Genomic DNA, 17941 nt, shown 5'->3' on the forward strand with positions numbered 1-17941 from the left:
ACTGCAGTTAACAGAAGAATCAGTTCAACAAATTGTGTAGTTTATAATAAGACGTATAATGTGTACTTAATTTGAGGTAAAAAATGAAGTCCAAAAATAAATAGGCAAACGACAAAGCATTTTGTGCACACATTTATTCTTCATCTTGATGGAGGCTAATGCAGATATCAGAAGAAACAGTTCACCAAATTATGTAATTTATTATAAGAATCTTGTGGAACGGTCATTTGATCGGTTTGGTAGTTTTAGTGTTAAAGAAGCTAGAATTTGCAAGTCTCATGTAAGGAAGGAGGTCGAACAAGTATCGTTAAGGGTTTATATCCTGCAATTACATTCGCGAATTATCCGACCGTATCGACAAGCAACCAGTCAGTGAATAGCCTGAATATCCTTGTCTGTTCGCTATCGACAACGGAACACCCGATTCCCGATCCGCAGAACACGCTCGTTTCGAAACGTCGACTACGAATCGCGCGTGTAACACCAGGAGCATTTCAACCAGTAGCAAATCCGTCTTACGATGGAAGGGTAATTCCGTAGCTGGGACTTAATCGTGGCAAAGCACGTGCTGCAACCGAAACAACATCCATCCGGATCTGAATTCCAACAGTGTTCCAGCTTGTCTCTTTGTGTGCCCGTTTCTCCTCGGCTTCTCCTTCTCTTTCTCTATCGATCGCAACGGCGAACCATCGATCAAATTCGATGATCTAACTTGTCATTACCGGCGAGAAACTTTGGAAATTGCTTCGAAATTCGGAGCCCTGAACTCAAACTAATACACTTATGGCAAAAGTGGGGAGGCAGAGATTGTCTGGTTTTCGGGGCAGATCGATGGCAAAGACCTCATGGATGCAATGCTAATTTCATTCTCCCAGTTTTCTGTGTCTGCTAATTGCGTAGATCCGATACACCTTGTAATGGGTTAATTGCATAACGAAATAGGTCGTCGGGCAAAATTATTCTTCGATATCGCTCGAAAAGTTCAGCTATTCATACCGTTGATTAGCGCATTGTATAGATCCGATACATTGTAACAGGTTAATTGTATAACCAAATAGGTCATCGGGTAAATATCGCTCTAGTTCAGCTATTCATACCGTTGATCAGCACTTTTATAGAAGATCGATATTTCGACAGTAGATTATACGCGGAGTTGGACGTAAACTGGAATAGTAAGAAGTTTAGGGCAACGATTGGAATAGAAGATCATGATAAACGATTGGAGCACGTGATTTTAGCGGGTTACGTGATCTCGGACTTTCTGGCCGAAGCGTGGTTCAATTCCCTCGGAAAAGTCTCGGACGTAAACGAAATTGCGAAGAAAAGAATTATGTGGGCGAACAGAAAATGAGGGTGAAAATATCGATCCACTCGAAGTCCTACTGGCGCAAACACTCGCGTCTTAAGACAATCGCCACGAAGAGCGTCCCGGAAACTGTTCCTTTTTTAAAGAACTTTCCATGGACAGCGAAGACAGTGGAAAAAGTTTCTTAAACCTTTATGTTTCACTTTCGAGGGAGAACGGTGTCTGGAATAATTAATTAAATCAGTATGGTTCTTGAAAGTGGGTAGCCATGTTTGAATTCATGAGTTCCCCTTCTTTTTTCCCCATTTCGAATTCTTTGCACGTTTCTTATTTTGCCGGACATTTTCGAGATGTTGAAGATATAAAATAATAACGCGTGTGCTCTATAAATATGTAAGCGGAGGACGTACGACTTCATCGAAATTTCATCGGCAGCCAAGGATAATATGTGAGAATCGAACGCTCGAAGGTACCATTACTTTCGACGCTACGACGCGTCGGGTTGCGTCGCTTCGAGATAGGCGTCCTCCTCCTATCAAACGATGCTTCTATCAGTTCGTTCCTATTCAGCTCGCGGCACGAAAAGCCGGCTTATTCATGCTTCAATCATTCAGTCGAAAGTAATTAAGAGCGACTTTAAGCTAGGATCAATCCATCCTTACCGTCATAATTGCTGGTGAACTTTCATGACAAGCGTTGGGAATTTTAGGAACTAATGAAGTTCAATCTTTAATGATCAGAAGTATCGTTCGCTTCGAATTGATAGCTCCTCATCAATATGAAACTCGAAAGATGGATGCAAATACAACGGATTTTTACAAGCTAAGTTCTCGCAATCTTTTCGTCTGGCGGAGAATGTTTCTATTTCGAAATGCTTGCAAGTACTTTAAACAATTTCGGCGTCGAAAGCAACCGGTCGTGCTTCCACGCGTTTCCACGTCTTGTTCCGTAACAGACACGCTCTGTTTTTACTCGACTCGGCTCTTCGTTCCGCGCGACGCTTCTGAAGCACCGGGACTCGAGAGGGTTTCTTCCGACGTTGTTCCACGATTCTTCTCGTCACATCCTCTTCGCGCAATCCAAAACCGTCTGCTTGTCGCGCTTTTACGTAAGAATTCGCTACAACGTCGTTAATTTCGTCGCCGTATCCGTGCAAAGGAACCCGGGAATCCTTTGAATAGCAAATGTTCAATGCTCTATATTCTACCTGGCATTCTAAAGAAATTTGTAATTTAAAGTCGAGTGGATTCTTTAAGCAGAAACATCACCTTTAGGAGTATCGTTTCAATTGCGCGTAAAGGAAGTACGAAAATACTGAATAATCGATAACGATCGTACGGTATTACGTGGGAAGCCGATAGGAAAAGCGGCTTGTACCTGCTCATAACGTTGTAATTCGAACAAATGAACGCGTTACTTTTCAGGCAACCTTTTTCCCGGAAGCATCGGCGCGTTTTCACGTGACCGCGATTAATGACGTCCATTTAGAACGCAGCGTACACGTTGGCGGGTCGCTGAAGCCCGCGTCAAACGAGATTAAAGAGCGAAACGGGAGACGTTTGGACAGCTCTATCAGCCGAGAAAAATGTGTACACCGGCCTCGACTTTTCTGCACGTTTCTGCACTCATTTTCCCCGCGATTTTCTGCTTTCTGCAAACGCGAAACCGCGTCTACCCCTCTTGTTTCTATTTTCCCTGCTTTGAGCGTCAAAAGGACAGCTCCTGTGTTCGATCCTCATTCATGCGTATTCAGTGAAATCTGTGCAAGCGCTTCGATCGTTCATTATAGAAAATATTTGTATTTCATTTCTGGCACAGCTGCTTGAAATTTATTCTGATTCGAATCTTGCGCCATCGAGCGATGCAGGATTAAAAATTAAAGGAGGTTCATTTTCGAGTCGTATCTCGGCATCGTTATTCCTCGGGCGTTTGACTACAAATTTCAATCGGTCGGGACACGGGTCATCGGCCTTCCTGATTCCGCTGGAACAAAACAAGAACACGACAGTCTGTCCCGCACCAGCAACGAATGAAATATGCAGAAAGTCTTCTTGCCCGAGGAAACGGCGTTACGGGGCAGCCAGGAGGGGTTAATTGCAAGGAAATACGATAAAACAGATGGGAAACGTTTCGTCGAGACGGTAGAAAATTTATGCGACCCGCTGAGCGGAAACGGGATTGTAGGTAGAGGAAACCGAAATAGCCAAGGGCACGCGGTTTGTTTTAAACATTTCGATTATTCGCATCGTTTATAGTCTACGCGATTTACCAGGACTTTTCTCGCAAAGAAGACCTTATTCATTTTTTTTCCATCAAAATATAAATTAATATTTAACGAGCTACATTGCGAAACACGTCGAACATTGGGAATCCAATGTATCGATTTTTTAGGAGATAATAACAGCGAAGGGAAACAAAAGGATACGTCGAACTAGTTAATTTCAATTCCTAATATTTTTTTTCCGAATGTATTTTTGTTACGAATGTAGGATTCGTCAAACAACGGGAATTTGACTGGCAGTATTTTTTGTTACACGATCAATTTTGCGAGAGAGAAAATAAAAGGGCTGGCCCAACAGGTCCATCGAAGATATTTCGCTGCGCCGCGTGTTTGATTTTGATTCTAGCAGGGGGAAGGTTTGCGCGATAAAATTGTCGATTAAAAAAGAATTTGCACTTTTATTACAGTGACGTACGTATATGTTACAGTACACAGTGTGCGATATACATCCGAGACGTTTCCCTTCGAGATGCAATCGAACGCCGACAATACACACACTCAATTCGAGCGATCGCGCTCAGCCGTATCAATCGCGACAGATCGGTTTTCTCTTTATCACCCGAACCGCAATTCGCTGGACATTTACGCAACGGTGGAATCTAAATTTCCAATGTATCTCCGATAACATCTGTGGTTAACCTATGGTACAACAAAGGGGACAGTCCCACAAGTATCTCGATTGTTCGTTTCCACGAATCGCCAATGTAAACTATCAACGATGTTCGAAAATTACGTTCAAACTCGTTCCGCTTGATTCGCGAACGCGAAACGTTTCGATCTGTTTGTTTTTTGTTTTTGGCGAACAGCGCTTCTACACTCGAGAGAGCAAGCGGAATCAATGCATCTGATCCTAACTGAACTACGATTGCTAAACGAAGAAGTCGTCGATTGTTCGTCTAACGATTTAACTCCTCCATCTTCCCGTCTACTTATGTACAAACACGATCGCGGGCTCGATTCGTCATCGTCCAACCGAAACGCCGTCTGAGCCCGTTGCGATCGGAAATCCAAGAACCCGTTTGCTCGAAACAACGCGTCGCATTGTCTCTGTTGCAGCGTGAATCGGTTGTGCCGAGCCATTTAGAAAACACAATGCACCTGTTCAGCGAGCGTGAATGGGGCTCGTAGTTGCGCGACGTTTACTCATAAATTGTCCAACGAACGCGACGCGCCACGTAAATCGAGTTCCCTGTTGATCCTTCGAGGACCGCCGCCGATTCCAGCCTGGTTCACTTCGCATACACACTCCGCCGCGGCTAAAGCTACATCGAAAGTTAAGATTCGTAGAAAATCACATATAAAATGCTCGGTTAACTAGTCCACTCGTGCGCGCAGTGACGCAGTGTTCTTCGTTGATCTATTGGATTGACATAGTCTTTTGTTTCTGGAGGACTTGATATTCGACAGAGAATCATGGATATCTCTCGGAGGAAAAACTACCGCGAGTCAGGATGGTTTCGCGTTCGAGGGCAGACCGTGAGGACCCATCAGGGTCCGCACGATCTGCTCAAACGTTCGAAACCTCCACGAGTCGGGAGTTTTTGGACTTGTCTCATACATTCAGGTTAGTGGTGCCCACGTTGTTGATGAAGTTATTCGAATGTTGACCCTCTTGACTGGCCTGTCTGGCAGCGTGACCAGCTTCTCCGCTCTGTATACTGAAGTGTCTGTACGATATGTATTCCGGCGGGATAGGCTGCTCCCTTTTCACGGTCTCTCTCTGCTTCTTCACCTTGAGGTAACCGAGGACGGACACGAGGAGCAGGAACACGACGAATCCCATGCAGCAACCGACTATGAGACCCAGACGCCTGGTCAGGAAGTTGCTGACGCCGCCTACATCGCCCATGGAGGAACCGTCGCTGCTGATGACGGCGTCGGGCGCCTCCAAAGTTTTCACCTCCGTGCAACGACTCGTCGACGAGTCCACCATTTGCGTGTCCGACGACGGCTCGAACGTCTCGTGATTGGAGAAGTTGAACTGATCCATCGCGTCGTCGTCCAGACGTTGATTCAACCAGTTGCCCAGTCCGAACACGCAGATCAGGTAGCGGGTGTTCGGGGACAGCTTCGACAGCTTCGTGGAACGCGAGCTGGGCTCCAGGACTTTTGCTCGAATCTGGAACTGGCGTGCGAAGGAAAGCATCAATTTTGATCGGGTTGCAGAGTCGTCTTAAACGATTCTGTGTTACCTCGTCGATGTTTTCCAGAGAGTGGTACGCCACCTGATAACCACGGATACCCGAGTGATTCCTGCTCTGCCAGGATACCAGCACGGAGAACGGTTGGATGTCTTGGATGGCTAGCTTCAGAACGAGGGGAGCGGAACAGAAAGCGTGCGGATCCAGGTCGAGGAACACCAACCCTCGTAACTCTGGTGGCTGTTGGCACCTCAGTAATCCGCTGTCCATGTCGTTCATTCGTAATCCACCCCGATTTCGAGCCACCCCACCACCCACCAGCTTCTGATGATCGCGTAACCATTCCCAGAGCTCCTGTGACTCGCAATCGCAGTGCAGTGGATTCTCTGCACACAGAACAATAGTTTCGGTTACTAGGGCATTCTCCTTCCTTCCACAATATTCGAGAAAAATATGTAAAGAAACCTGTTAGAAAAATACGAAGTAAATAACTCACCCTCCGCCCGTAGACTCCGAATCTGCGTTTCCAACGGTCTGAAGGCGTTCAGCGGTAGATTGGCTAAATAATTCCTGCTCAAGTCGAGGATTCTCAATTTCTTTAACGGCTTGAACGCGTCCGGCGAGATGGAGGATATCCAATTGCCGTAAAGATGAAGCTCGGCCAGATTCTCGAGATGCTGAAACGTGTTTTTACCAACTTCGCTGATCTGATTATACGACAGATCCAATACCTGCAGCGCTTTCAAGTCCGGAGGGAAGTCCTCCAGCTCTTTCAATCGATTGTGCGTAAGATTAAGCAGCCTGAGGTGCTCGAGTCCCTTTAATCTCTCCTGTGGCAACAGTACCAGCTCGTTCATGCTCAGATCCAGGGTCAACAATTCGAGCAAACTTCGGAACGCGCTCGGAGATACCCGTGAGATCATGTTGTTGCCCATGAACAGGTGCATCAGCGCAGGGAACGCTTCGAAATCCTTGCTGGTGACGATCGTCAGATTCGTACCCGATATGTGTATCTCCTGAAGCGCGGGATACTTCGCTTTCGAGCTGATCTCGTGTATCCTGACCAGAGGATTGGCGGTCATGTTCAGCCAGGCTAGATTGGGAACATTTTGAGCGGACAAGGCGACCGCCGGTATCTGATGAAATTTGTTGGCAGCCAGCTCAACCTTTCGAAGCAAGTTCGAGCGAGCGAAGAAGTTAGCCGGTAGGGCCGTCAGGTGATTGTGACTGAGGTCGACGGATATCAGGCGGGACAGATTCACGCCGGCGAAACCCGAAAGGGCCATGATGTAATTACCTCGCAGATCGAGTTCCCGCAGGCTGGCCAATCCGTTTAACCGTGACATGTCCACGTTCAGGATTACATTGTTAGCCAGCGACAAGAACTCGACCGTGGTGGCGTTCGCGAACACTTCGTAAGGTATCTCTTGGAACCTGTTGCCGTCGAGTTTCACTTCCTTCAAAGAGTCCAGCCCGAGGAACAGGACGCTCGGCAGCATTCGAAGGAGATTGTTGCTCAGCAGGAGTTTCGCCAGGTTCTTGTTCTTCGAGAATATCTCGGGCGGCACGCGATGCAGCTGGGAGGAGTCCATGGCGAGATGCTGGAGAGACGGCAGCCCGTCCAACGAGCTGCCGACGATTTGGCTAAAGTTATTGTAAGATATCCTGAGAACCCTCAAGCCCGGAATGTCCAGACGATCCAGCGCGGTGGCGGTCAGATGATTGTGCTCCAGATTCAACTCGTAAAGATTGTTCAGACCCCTGAAAGCTCCGTTCTCGATCACGCTGACGGTGCAGTTCTTCAAGTTCAGCGTCCTGATTGGCAAGCCTTCCTGGAATATTTTGTCGTGCAACACGTTCAAGTGATTGTTGGCCAGGTCGAGCACTCGCAGACGTTTCAAGGCGGTTAAAGCGTAAGGATCCAGACGGCGCAGCCCGTTATCTTGCAGATAGAGTTCCTCGAGTTCGTGCAACTCCGAGAAGGTTCTCACGGTCACGTGACTCAGTCGATTCATGCTAAGCTCGAGGAACTTGAGCGCCTGCATCGGTTGAAAAGCGGTGTCCTCGATTCGGGAGATCGAGTTGTTGGTCAGATACAATCGTTCGACGAGTAACAGGTCCCTGAACAGAGGCGCTTGTAGCCGGGTCAGCCTGTTGTGGCCGAGCCACATGATTCTGACCGAAGCTTGTCCCCTCAAGGAGTCGTTGTGCAAGACTCCGAGACCATTGTTGTCTAGTTGAATGGAAACCAACGAGCTGCCGCTGTTTCCGTTTTGTCCAACGTCGTTCGACACCTGGAACACGTCGCCCAACACCGCGAGCAGATTACCTTGAAGGTTCACGTGCTGCAAGCTGTGCAGGGACCTCAAAGCACCGGTTTCCATGTCCGTGATCGCGTTATTCTGCAGATGCAATTCCAGCAACGAGGGTAAAGGCGCGAACACGCCCCGTTTGACTTCGGTTATCTGATTGTCCTGTAGCCGTAGCTCCCTGAGCGACTTCGCCTTGGCGAAAGTACCCACCTCCAGTTCCCGAATGTTGTTCCCGTCGAGCGATAGGGTCGACAGGTTCTCGCAGTGCTCGAGAAAATCCCGTGGCACTTTCTCGATGTAGTTGCCGCTCAGATGCAACTGTGCCAATTGGCTGAGGGTGGCCAGACCTCTGGCGTCGATCCTCCTGATCGCGTTCTGCTGAAGATATACCACCGACAAGCTCGAGCTGCCCGCAAACGTCTCCGCGGGTATCTCCAGAATGTTGTTCTCCGCGAGGAACAACTCCTTCAGCTCTGGCAGTTTCGAGAACACGCCGCGAATGTAGTGTATGTGATTGTGACTCAGATCGATGGATCTCAACCTCTGATTCGCTCTGAAAGTGGATACATCCAGAGATACGATCTTGTTGTGGCTGAGATCGATCGATTCCAGATCTATCAGCGATATGAAGGCATCCTTGTCGACGAACTCGACGGCGTTGTAGTAGAGAGACAGGGTCTTCAGGGACGGACAGCAGCGAAAGCAGTTGAGCGGAATCTTTTTGAAGTTGTTGCTGCTCAGATCGAGAAAGTTTAAGGCGTCTAGCCTGGAGTAGCCGTCTTCCGGTAGCTCGGAAACCTCGTTCCAGGCGAGTCTCAAGGAAGTCAGGTGCTCCAGCCTGCGCAGGGACGTCATCGGGAACAGCCTGATTTTATTTTCGGCCAAGTCCAAGTCGGTCAACGTGCCTTCTAACCCGGCGAACGCGTACTCCGAGATTTTCGTTATCTGATTCCCTTTGAGGTTTAGTTTGATCAAAGAAAGACCGTAGAAACTGTAGCTAGGAAGCTCGTGCACGAGATTCGCCTCCAGGTCCAGAGCCTTTAAAGAATTCAAGCTGGACATTGCTTTTTGTGGCACGTGGGGCAGTCGGCCGGAAACCAGGGCCAAGGATTCCAGACTTTTTCCCAGTCTCTTGAACGCATCCTCGCTTATCTCCCGGATCGCAGAGTGCGATATTTGCAGGTGTCTGATCTGAGAACCAGCCGGAAAAGTGGCCGGTCGAAGTTCCTCCACCTTCCTGTCTAACTCGTAAACGCTTAGGGATTGAACTATCGTTCCTGGAACAATGACCAAAGACCGTGATTCGCCTGTCGTATAACGCGGTTAATCACGATTACGTAGAGTTTATTCTCATCGATTAAAATATATCTCAGAGTTATCTTCGTGGATGGAGGTATTAGAGCGGACATCGTTACACCATGGTGTTAGCGATTTGCGTGTAAAGTGCATGTTTAAATACTTATTTCATTTACCAGTTTGAGCGTTCGCTCTTTAGGCCATTTAATTAATTAATTTCTAAGCGATCGCGTTCGTTATCGAGAGTAAACTGAACTAACAAACCACCGAATCCTATTTCGTTCTTGTAAACCGAGCAAATTATAGTAAACTATTCCGTGCCACGTTATCCGGTAATGCTAAACTTTATTCGAGCAAACACGAAGCGAGACGAAGGCTAGTAGGCACTAGCCGAGATCCCTTAATCAAGAATACAATCCAAACATATTCAAACTACTATTCCGGCATCTCTGTGAGAGCAAAGCTTGCTTAGTCGAGATCTCCGGAGGAAGGACAGTGGTAGCGTAGCTAGCGGAAACGAAATCCCTTATTTATCCTAATGTATTCGCTCGTCATGGAACGTGCCACGTACCTTCTCCTTCAGCAGCGTGTATTACACCGGACAAAGCGCTCCTTAGGGACTCCTCGGTGGCACCGGCGCACTCCAGGAACAGACCGTCCTCGAAATTATAGCAGGGACAGCCGGGTATCGTGTCTGGTGGCGGACATTTCGCGCTTCTCGCCTCCTGCGCCGCCATGCAGGCTGCCAACACCACCGAATAGATGAATCGAAAACCTTCTCCACCTCCGCCGCCGCCTCCACGAGTCTCGTGTCCGCCACGCGACGAGCTCGTGTCCCGCCACTTGCGCCTCGTACGTGGCCACGTCGTCCACATATTATTATCGCGCCGATTCGTTCCCGGCTCGTCCCGATTCGCTCATCGTTCCTCTAGACCTTCGATGTTGCTGCCCTTTGGCCCTGCAAACAAAACAACCTTTAGCTCATCGTTGCAGTAAAGATCTTTGACGAAGACGAGAATGAGAACATGGGTAACTGATGTAGATACGAATCGGATTTGGAATTAGTTCTTGGTCGGAGATTTAAAGCAGAATTTCTACGCAGTGATTCGCTCGTTAATTGACTCACAAGTTCTCGAGCTACCCGTTTTATATAATAGGCTAACATCGTAACTCTTTAGATACCCTAAACTGTTTCAGACCACCAAGTAGTTTCTGCGAGCTCTATCCCTTCGTGCTTTGCGAATTACCCTCCAAAAATACCTCCTCTCGTCTAACAATGTTATAGAGCGTTAGTTACCGCGTTATGGAAACGATGTTTGATGTCCTTCCAGGTTGGTTCAAGTTTTCGAGCGTCGAGCATTGTGTAGTTAGGCGAAGAGTAGTTGACGTAGAAACACAGAGGACTTCGATAGAAACATGGAACTCTGTGCAACGGTAACCAAATGTATCCCAATTGGTTCCCGGTTAACTTTCAGTCAAAATACTTCTTCCTTCTGTTTCGAAACAGCTAGCTCGCAACACCGGCCAAGATTCTCGTCGACTTTAATGGCGGGTTAAGAGCTTAGTCGCGTGCTACGCGATAATCAGATATTTTTTCTGATCCTATATTTTTATTTCACTTAGACCTTATCTCGATCGTACATTACCCCCTTCGAAGCTCGAACAAAAACGATTCGTAATTCGTTCGTAGTTCCGTGCAAACGTCGATAGAGCCGATCAAAATACGCAACGAAAAGAAAAGGACCACGTTATCGACGGAATGCAAATGTCCTGTTACGTGATATTAACGATTTAGCTCGCTTTCACTTTTATTCGCATTCGAGTTCTTTGTTTCTTCTCTGATAACCCGTGGCCAAGTAAACGGGCACGCGGCCGTTAGCCAAGAAAAGAAATATTCCAAGAAAATGTTAATGACTGATAGGTCGATAAGAGCTGGCGTTATTCACGCACGCGAAACTTTTTCATGCGTAATTTTGTTACGTACGAATGTTCCTCGGAATAGATTAGATTCGAGATTAGTCGATAACATTTCTTTATTCTTTCAGTCTGTAAAATGTACGGAAGTATTTGGAAGCATTGTTTATACATTTTCGTTAACGACCCTTGTCGGGTCATTTGATCATTTCCGTAAAACTTACTGTTTCGCGATGGGATAAAAGATTCGCTAAGTAGAACAAGTCGATCGTTGCACGAGACGAACTAGACGCATGTAGAATAGATTTACTAGCCGGGTAAATACACGTCGAGGGTGGACACTTGAGCAAGTAGAATCGTATGGCTCTTGAATAGACAAATAGTGGCGAGACTGTACTTGACACGGAAAGTAGAACGAGAACGTTTCCTAGCGCACGCGTACATTGACATTGCACGTAAATGGGCAAGTAGAATATGACCGCCCATCGTTAGGCAAATAGAGTCGGACTGCACTTGATTCCAGCGGCTATAACTGGACTATTTATGGATCTGAATACGAGTTCAAATAGTGGCCGTATTGTTGTACCCGTAACGTTGCCGGCTGAAGCCGTATACGATTCGTCTTCCGCGATTCGTTTCGCTTTATCGCATTAATACTCCATGAAACGTTACGTTTTCAAAGAAATCAGTAACGTTGACAATTTTTTCTGTCAAGCTTTTGAATCACATTTTCAGCGTATTTTTTCGCTGTGAAAATTTTTTATCTCGATATTCTGTATATCAAACACGAATTTTCACCCTTTCGGTTCTTCTGTCCCGTTGCAAACGTGATCCTCAAGATCAGCCGGTCGTAATTTAACGTCCGTGGTAAATCTTCGAGGCTCGGATGCTGTCGCACACACGGTCGCGTCACCTCGCTCGAGAAAATATGGTCGCATCGGTTGGACAGGGTATCGGGACATCGGTTCAAAGAAGAACAGCGAAAGCAGCCGCACGTGACAACGCGTGTTCGAGGATCAACCAAAAAGTCGTAATTCTCCGCTTTTGTCTTATTGAGAATTATCATTAACCGAACTCAGTGAAAAGCGAACTGTGTTAGGTCACCTTTAATCGATACTCGGAAGATTAAACCGCGATTGTAACACGATTTTAAAAGTTTCGAATCAAAGGAAGCAAGTTCGTTAGGAATCGAGTTTACCAGAGGTTAGCGGGTAGGTCAGAGCGAAGTAGAAAAATCAATATTTCCTCTGCCGTCCCGCGAAACTTCCAGCTTTCTAATTAATGCACACGCGTAATGCAAGTTTTTAATCACCAGTGATTGCGTGCGGCCGAAGCCTAATTACGCGTTCTGCGTCCCAGTTCATTTTTATTCCCTCGTACCATAATGCTCACGCGCGTAAATCTTATTTACACTCCCATAAAGTGTACAAAGTAAACGGTTGTTCATACATTTCGACACTGCTAAATCGATGTCGATTAATCAGCGATCGGTACACAGCCGTACGTAATTACCATCCGAAAGTTCGCAACTGCACTTCGACTTCAAGATCCAGCGTTTAAACTTCAACAGGAAGTCCTCCGCTTACCTTGGAATAAAAATTTCTCGACCGAAGTATCCGGGAGAAAGAACTGTTTAACTTTCTCGTTCAGGAGGAACTGGGTTTCAACTGGATTTCTGTGGCCAGCGAGAACTGTACGTGCATCCTGTAGGATAACAGAATATGTGGGTGTGACTTTATCAAAGGATGTGGGATGACACTTCGTTACTATTCTGGACTTTAATAGCCATTACCGGTTGATCGATTGTTAAGACTAATTGTGATGTACTGAACTTTCACCCTTGTCTGCACTTTCACCCACTCTGATTTTTCAGACAAGGTCTCGTAAACATTACACATTCGGATACGTTCACGTATCTCAACCCTTTACATTTTCATTTTCACTCACATTTTTAACCCCTTGCACTATGACTTATTTGTCAGGTGTGTCAGTAAGAACCGACGTTATGTCAATATGCTTTATGCAATCGTCGACTATGCAAATTATAATTGGACTTGAACTCCAACATCAAGTATTAAAAATTCGAGTAAAATTGATCACAGCCGAAGTACGAGTGCGTCACGAGTCAGACTCGTCAAAATAGTGCAAAGGGTGAATTAAAGTCCAAATATAAATATGGAAGAGACAGTCGTTTATAAGTCACCTAACATGTCGAAGCACAACGAAAATTATGTTGTACATGTAGGTACACGAACGCGTACACGTGACTTAATGCGCATGTTATTACATTCCTCGTTTCGTCTATTAATGGCCTCAGAAGCGTACAGGAAGACACAAAGAGGTCGTTCCTTGTACTCCGGTGAGAATGTGTCGTATGGGAATAGAAATATGGCAGGGTTTAATAAAGAACACCGGTTTCCGGTGTGCACGCAGGCACAGCTGCATTGCAAGACATACCGGTGGCGTATTTAATTAAGCGTCGCTGTGATACTTAATCTGCGAACTACATACGCCAGCTTGAAATGCACGGACGAAATTGGGTATTTTCGTTGGGTCTTATTGGTTGTTGAGTGGAGCTTGTTTAGTACCGTGTCTTGGGAAATAGTTCGCGCTTCGATTAGTTGGGGAACTTTGTCAAGAGATTGCTAATATTCGGTGTCTTTTACCGAACTTGTTAATTTAGTTAGGGAAATGTTCGGAGATTGAAAAGTATAATTTTCTGAACGTACATGATACAACATTGATGCTGAAAAGAAATGGATGCTCTGGAAATCAAAGTAGTAGAAAATTAGAAAACTGGAAGTCATGAATATTCAATCGCGAGGACACAATTACGGGAGGATGAATTTTCCTAGCCCCTTCATCGCGAAATAACTAACCAACGAGTCCATCGAAGGAAAATTTCGAATATTCCATTCACGGGACAACGATTACTCCGGCAATTGGACCCTTCGAAGCATAAACCCTCTCCAGCAAAGTTAATTGCAGTTTCTTTCCTGCCGGAGGAGGAGGTTGAAGATGTCGCGTGGAGGTCGAAAGGGTTTTGTGGCCTTTTATATTCAAAGCAGCGCGCTTCATTAGCGAACGCGGTTTCAATTCAACACCGCAACGATTTAATCCGAGCTTGCGCGCTGCCTGTCGCGCCGGAATTCAATTTTCCTGCGGTCGTAATGGACCAAAACGTTCTGGGAGTCTGCCGGTGTTTCCAGTAGCTAGGAATCGATTTCCCGATTTCGACAGTAATCGCTAAAATACCGTCCAGATCGTAAACTTTCGATTACTTTGATTAAACTGCCCTAATTTAAATATTCCTATTTTGCTTTCGGATTTTCTCCCAGCGCTTGACGAAGATCACGAAATAGCCCGTACAATAGAAATTTAAGAATCACTCGAAGAAGTTTGATTCGTCGAAACTTTTGTTTGAGTAATAAAATTGAAACGGTCCGTTATGAACACTTATCAAAGAGTTCCGCCCCATACATACGTATAACGAACTCTACTTACGTGTGTCAATCGAGTGAAGTTTCGGTAATGAATTCCGCTGCCATGAATGTAGAGGCTCTTTCCCTGTTTCCTAATTCTGATCAGTTTGAAACTTGCTCTCACAACGCAAAGTCAATTCTGCTTTACGAAACTCGGGTAATGGAAGCTCAAGTGCACTTCGGTTCTTCGGGATTCACCGGCGAAATAGAAATTATAGTTCACTCGGTCTGAAGCTCGCATTTATTGTCCTGTTTGCAATATTTAATCTGTTCCGCTATGGCAAATGGTCTAATAAGATTTCCGGATTAAGAGACCGGGGGCTCGAAATTTCGTTTGAGCGATCGAAAATGTACAAATTCCGTCTCAAAGGAATATAAATATCATTTCGTTTTCTCTGCGGAGAGACAGAGAGAATATATCCCGTATAAAAATTTCAGCTTTATTCTGTTTACGTTCTCCTACAGGATCGATAGGTTTACCTCGAGGACAATATTCATAGCCACGAGGATGAAGATACACGAGTCTATCGCGAACATTGAACTGCGATATATTAAAATCTATGTTTTAAAAATCCCTCTAGCCGCTGGCTGAAAATGTTCTGCGCAATATATTCTTCTAATATACATTTTTACGTGGAAATCGATGCGCGATAAAATCAATTATTCTAATATTAGTCGTTCTTATCAGGAAATTTGGACCGCGAGTTTTCGAGAAAAGTATTTAAGCGCAACTTTGTCAGCGTTCGTTCTGATTAAAGGGTATTCATTGAAATTCCACCGCAAGTCGTCCGATACGGTAACAAAGTGGGAAGACACGCGTCTTCGGGTACTCGTGCTTGTAGAAACTTCTCTTTTACCATTTACTGACGTGTGCAGTAAAGCTAGCTCGGTTGTGCCGTGTCATTTGCATTCTCATTACCATCGTCGGTCTTATTTAAATAGGTGAACAACTGCGAGTCACTCGGTGGCTCGTTAGACGTCCCAGTTGCAGGCTTTACGCTACTCGTTCGTTTTCAACTTCCCTCAGACCAGCCTTCCTGTCTTCCGAAAACAGGAAAATAAAACTATTTAACGTTTCGTTGGTGAACCGTTAAAGGAGAAAGCTCCGTTCTTGCCTCAGGTAACGAATTACTCGGTAATGAAACGCTCGAAACTATTTGCACAAATTATTCCTAATTAAAAGGAGCCTCGAGATGCGATAAATTGCGCGTACTACAAACCGTTTCTTTTAATCAAGGAGTCGATATCGAGGTCCGATAAAGCGATAACGGCACGAGTATTTTTTTCGAAATGTAATTAATTTCTAGTAATCGATGTACTCGAAAATTGCGCAATCAAAAAACTTGAATACGAAAGTTGTAGGAACAATAGTTTGTCCATTATGTCGAGCAAGTGACGGATGTTCGTGTAAAGTCGGGGCCAATATTACGGGTACGACACTAAACCCTGATGATAAAATGCTTTCCGGACGACTGGACACGATTATCCTTTTAGAAGAACGAATCCTTATAACCTGGGGGCCAGATAGCAGCTTTCACAAACGCCGACACGAGCTTCCCGCAGCTGCCTGATTATTAAAAGTTAAACCGTACTCGCCAAGGGGTGGAGAAAGAGCGGGTTAGTGGGTTGGAGAAAAACGAGAGACAGAGGCTCCGGCTGGTAACCTCCTTAACCTCTTTGCATAAAATTAAAGCTAATAATATTCATTTTGCGAGTGCAGTTCCACGAAATCCCCGAAACGCCGCCGGGGCGTTACGACTCTGAATTTATAATGTTGACAATGAAAATTTGTACGTCGAGTTTCAAGGGTTCCCGGGTCGAAATTTCACGCCTTCATTCTCCCCTCGGCGATAATTAGCTTCGAGTTTCTGGATTGCCTCTGACAGAGATTTCTAGACCGGCGAACGTGTAATTGAGATTTAACGCGAGTTGACAAGTTGCGGAAAAATAAATCGTTATTACCACGTTACTTTGATCTCCTTCCAAATATTTTTACACCGCAAAGATTAAAACACGAAAATTGCTCTACTTCGTATTCGTCGATTAATTCCGATCGGAAGATATCGTTATCGAGAAAATAATAATACCGCGAACGGATCATTATCAAGGTGTCGAGAAACCGTGATTAGGTCGAAAACTCGCGGAGATGACACACGGTCTTTGAGGAGGACTCTTTGATACCGTTACACGCTGAATTCCATTGGGAAAAGACGCGGGACGGAATTATGGAAAGTATCCCTTTCGTTAGCCATCCGTGCTGTTCGTGGTATTCACGGAAAAGCTGCTTTCTTGGATTCTTCAAAGGGCGGTAGACGCCGGCACAAAGTTGATACACGAATACTCTTTTGCGTCAGCAGGGGAAAAATTTGTGTATTCTGCTTAATAAGAAAAAGAAAACGGCGACGTAGAGGGTACTCTGTCGCTCCAGACGCTACCTTTTCCTGCCTTTGTACTCGGTAATAAGCTTAAAATCGATCCGGGACTGCAAGAATAAAGATTCGTTTGAAGTTTTCGTCTAAAAAATTAATAACTTTATACGAAATTTTAATGAAAATTTGTGGTTGTGCAAAAATAACTTCTTGTCTTTCCTAGGAAAAATCCTTGCCAAGACGTGCTTCAGGTAATTAATATCACTTTGATTCATACCTGAAGACTCGATGACTGTATTTTCGATTCTAAATTTTTATATCGACGTCAAATTTTCTTGTAACCTCAATGCATTTACAATGAATAAAATTAGTAGTAAATTTTACGCCAATGAATGTCAGCTCCATTGAAAGACACCTGTTATACCGGAGTCCCCTTTCAAGATCCATTACTCACGTAAGAAAAGACAAACTAGTTCGCGATCAAATTAATCAAAATTTATCAAAAATTAATCTTCCGTTCGCAACTTAGGTAACTGATTTGAAACACCCCGCATCAGAAAATGAATTTTCAGCGATGGTAACTTTTATTGACCTAAAATGCAAAATTGATATTACATTAACTACCCAACTTGTTCTATATCTACTCAATATTCTGTTCCCTTTTCACGGTTGGTTGTTTTACACCGCGAGATGGGAAATTAATACTCTGTTTCGCGAACTTTCGACCTCTCGTATTGACCACCGGTAGCGGGATGAATTTCAGAAAGGAAGAGGAGCAAAGAGACGTCTTCAAAGAACGTTTAACCTCGTTGAGCTTATAAAAAGTGTTCTGTGCGCGGG

The 17941-nt window shown here is 45.2% G+C and overlaps 1 protein-coding gene across 9 annotated transcripts in view; it reads right to left on the reverse strand.

Annotated features, from left to right (window-relative positions):
* Positions 1-3965: 3965 nt before the first annotated feature.
* The window catches only part of LOC100881712 (uncharacterized), a 131391-nt gene continuing 117415 nt past the window's right edge, over positions 3966-17941 (reverse strand). For 8 of the 9 annotated variants that reach the window (XM_076540205.1, XM_076540201.1, XM_076540202.1 and 5 more), the window contains 4 exons: positions 9908-10294; positions 6225-9317; positions 5780-6114; positions 3966-5712 (listed from right to left, as the gene is read on the reverse strand). In XM_076540205.1, the coding sequence (XP_076396320.1) occupies positions 5140-5712; positions 5780-6114; positions 6225-9317; positions 9908-10211 (4305 nt within the window). In that variant the 5' untranslated portion in view covers positions 10212-10294 and the 3' untranslated portion in view covers positions 3966-5139. Of the gene's footprint in view, positions 5713-5779; positions 6115-6224; positions 9318-9907; positions 10295-10633; positions 12307-17941 lie in introns of those variants that run through there. The other variant, XM_076540204.1, reaches the window with a different exon arrangement.

Source organism: Megachile rotundata, chromosome 15 (assembly GCF_050947335.1).
Source record: "Megachile rotundata isolate GNS110a chromosome 15, iyMegRotu1, whole genome shotgun sequence".
Classification (NCBI taxonomy): Eukaryota; Metazoa; Arthropoda; class Insecta; order Hymenoptera; family Megachilidae; genus Megachile; species Megachile rotundata.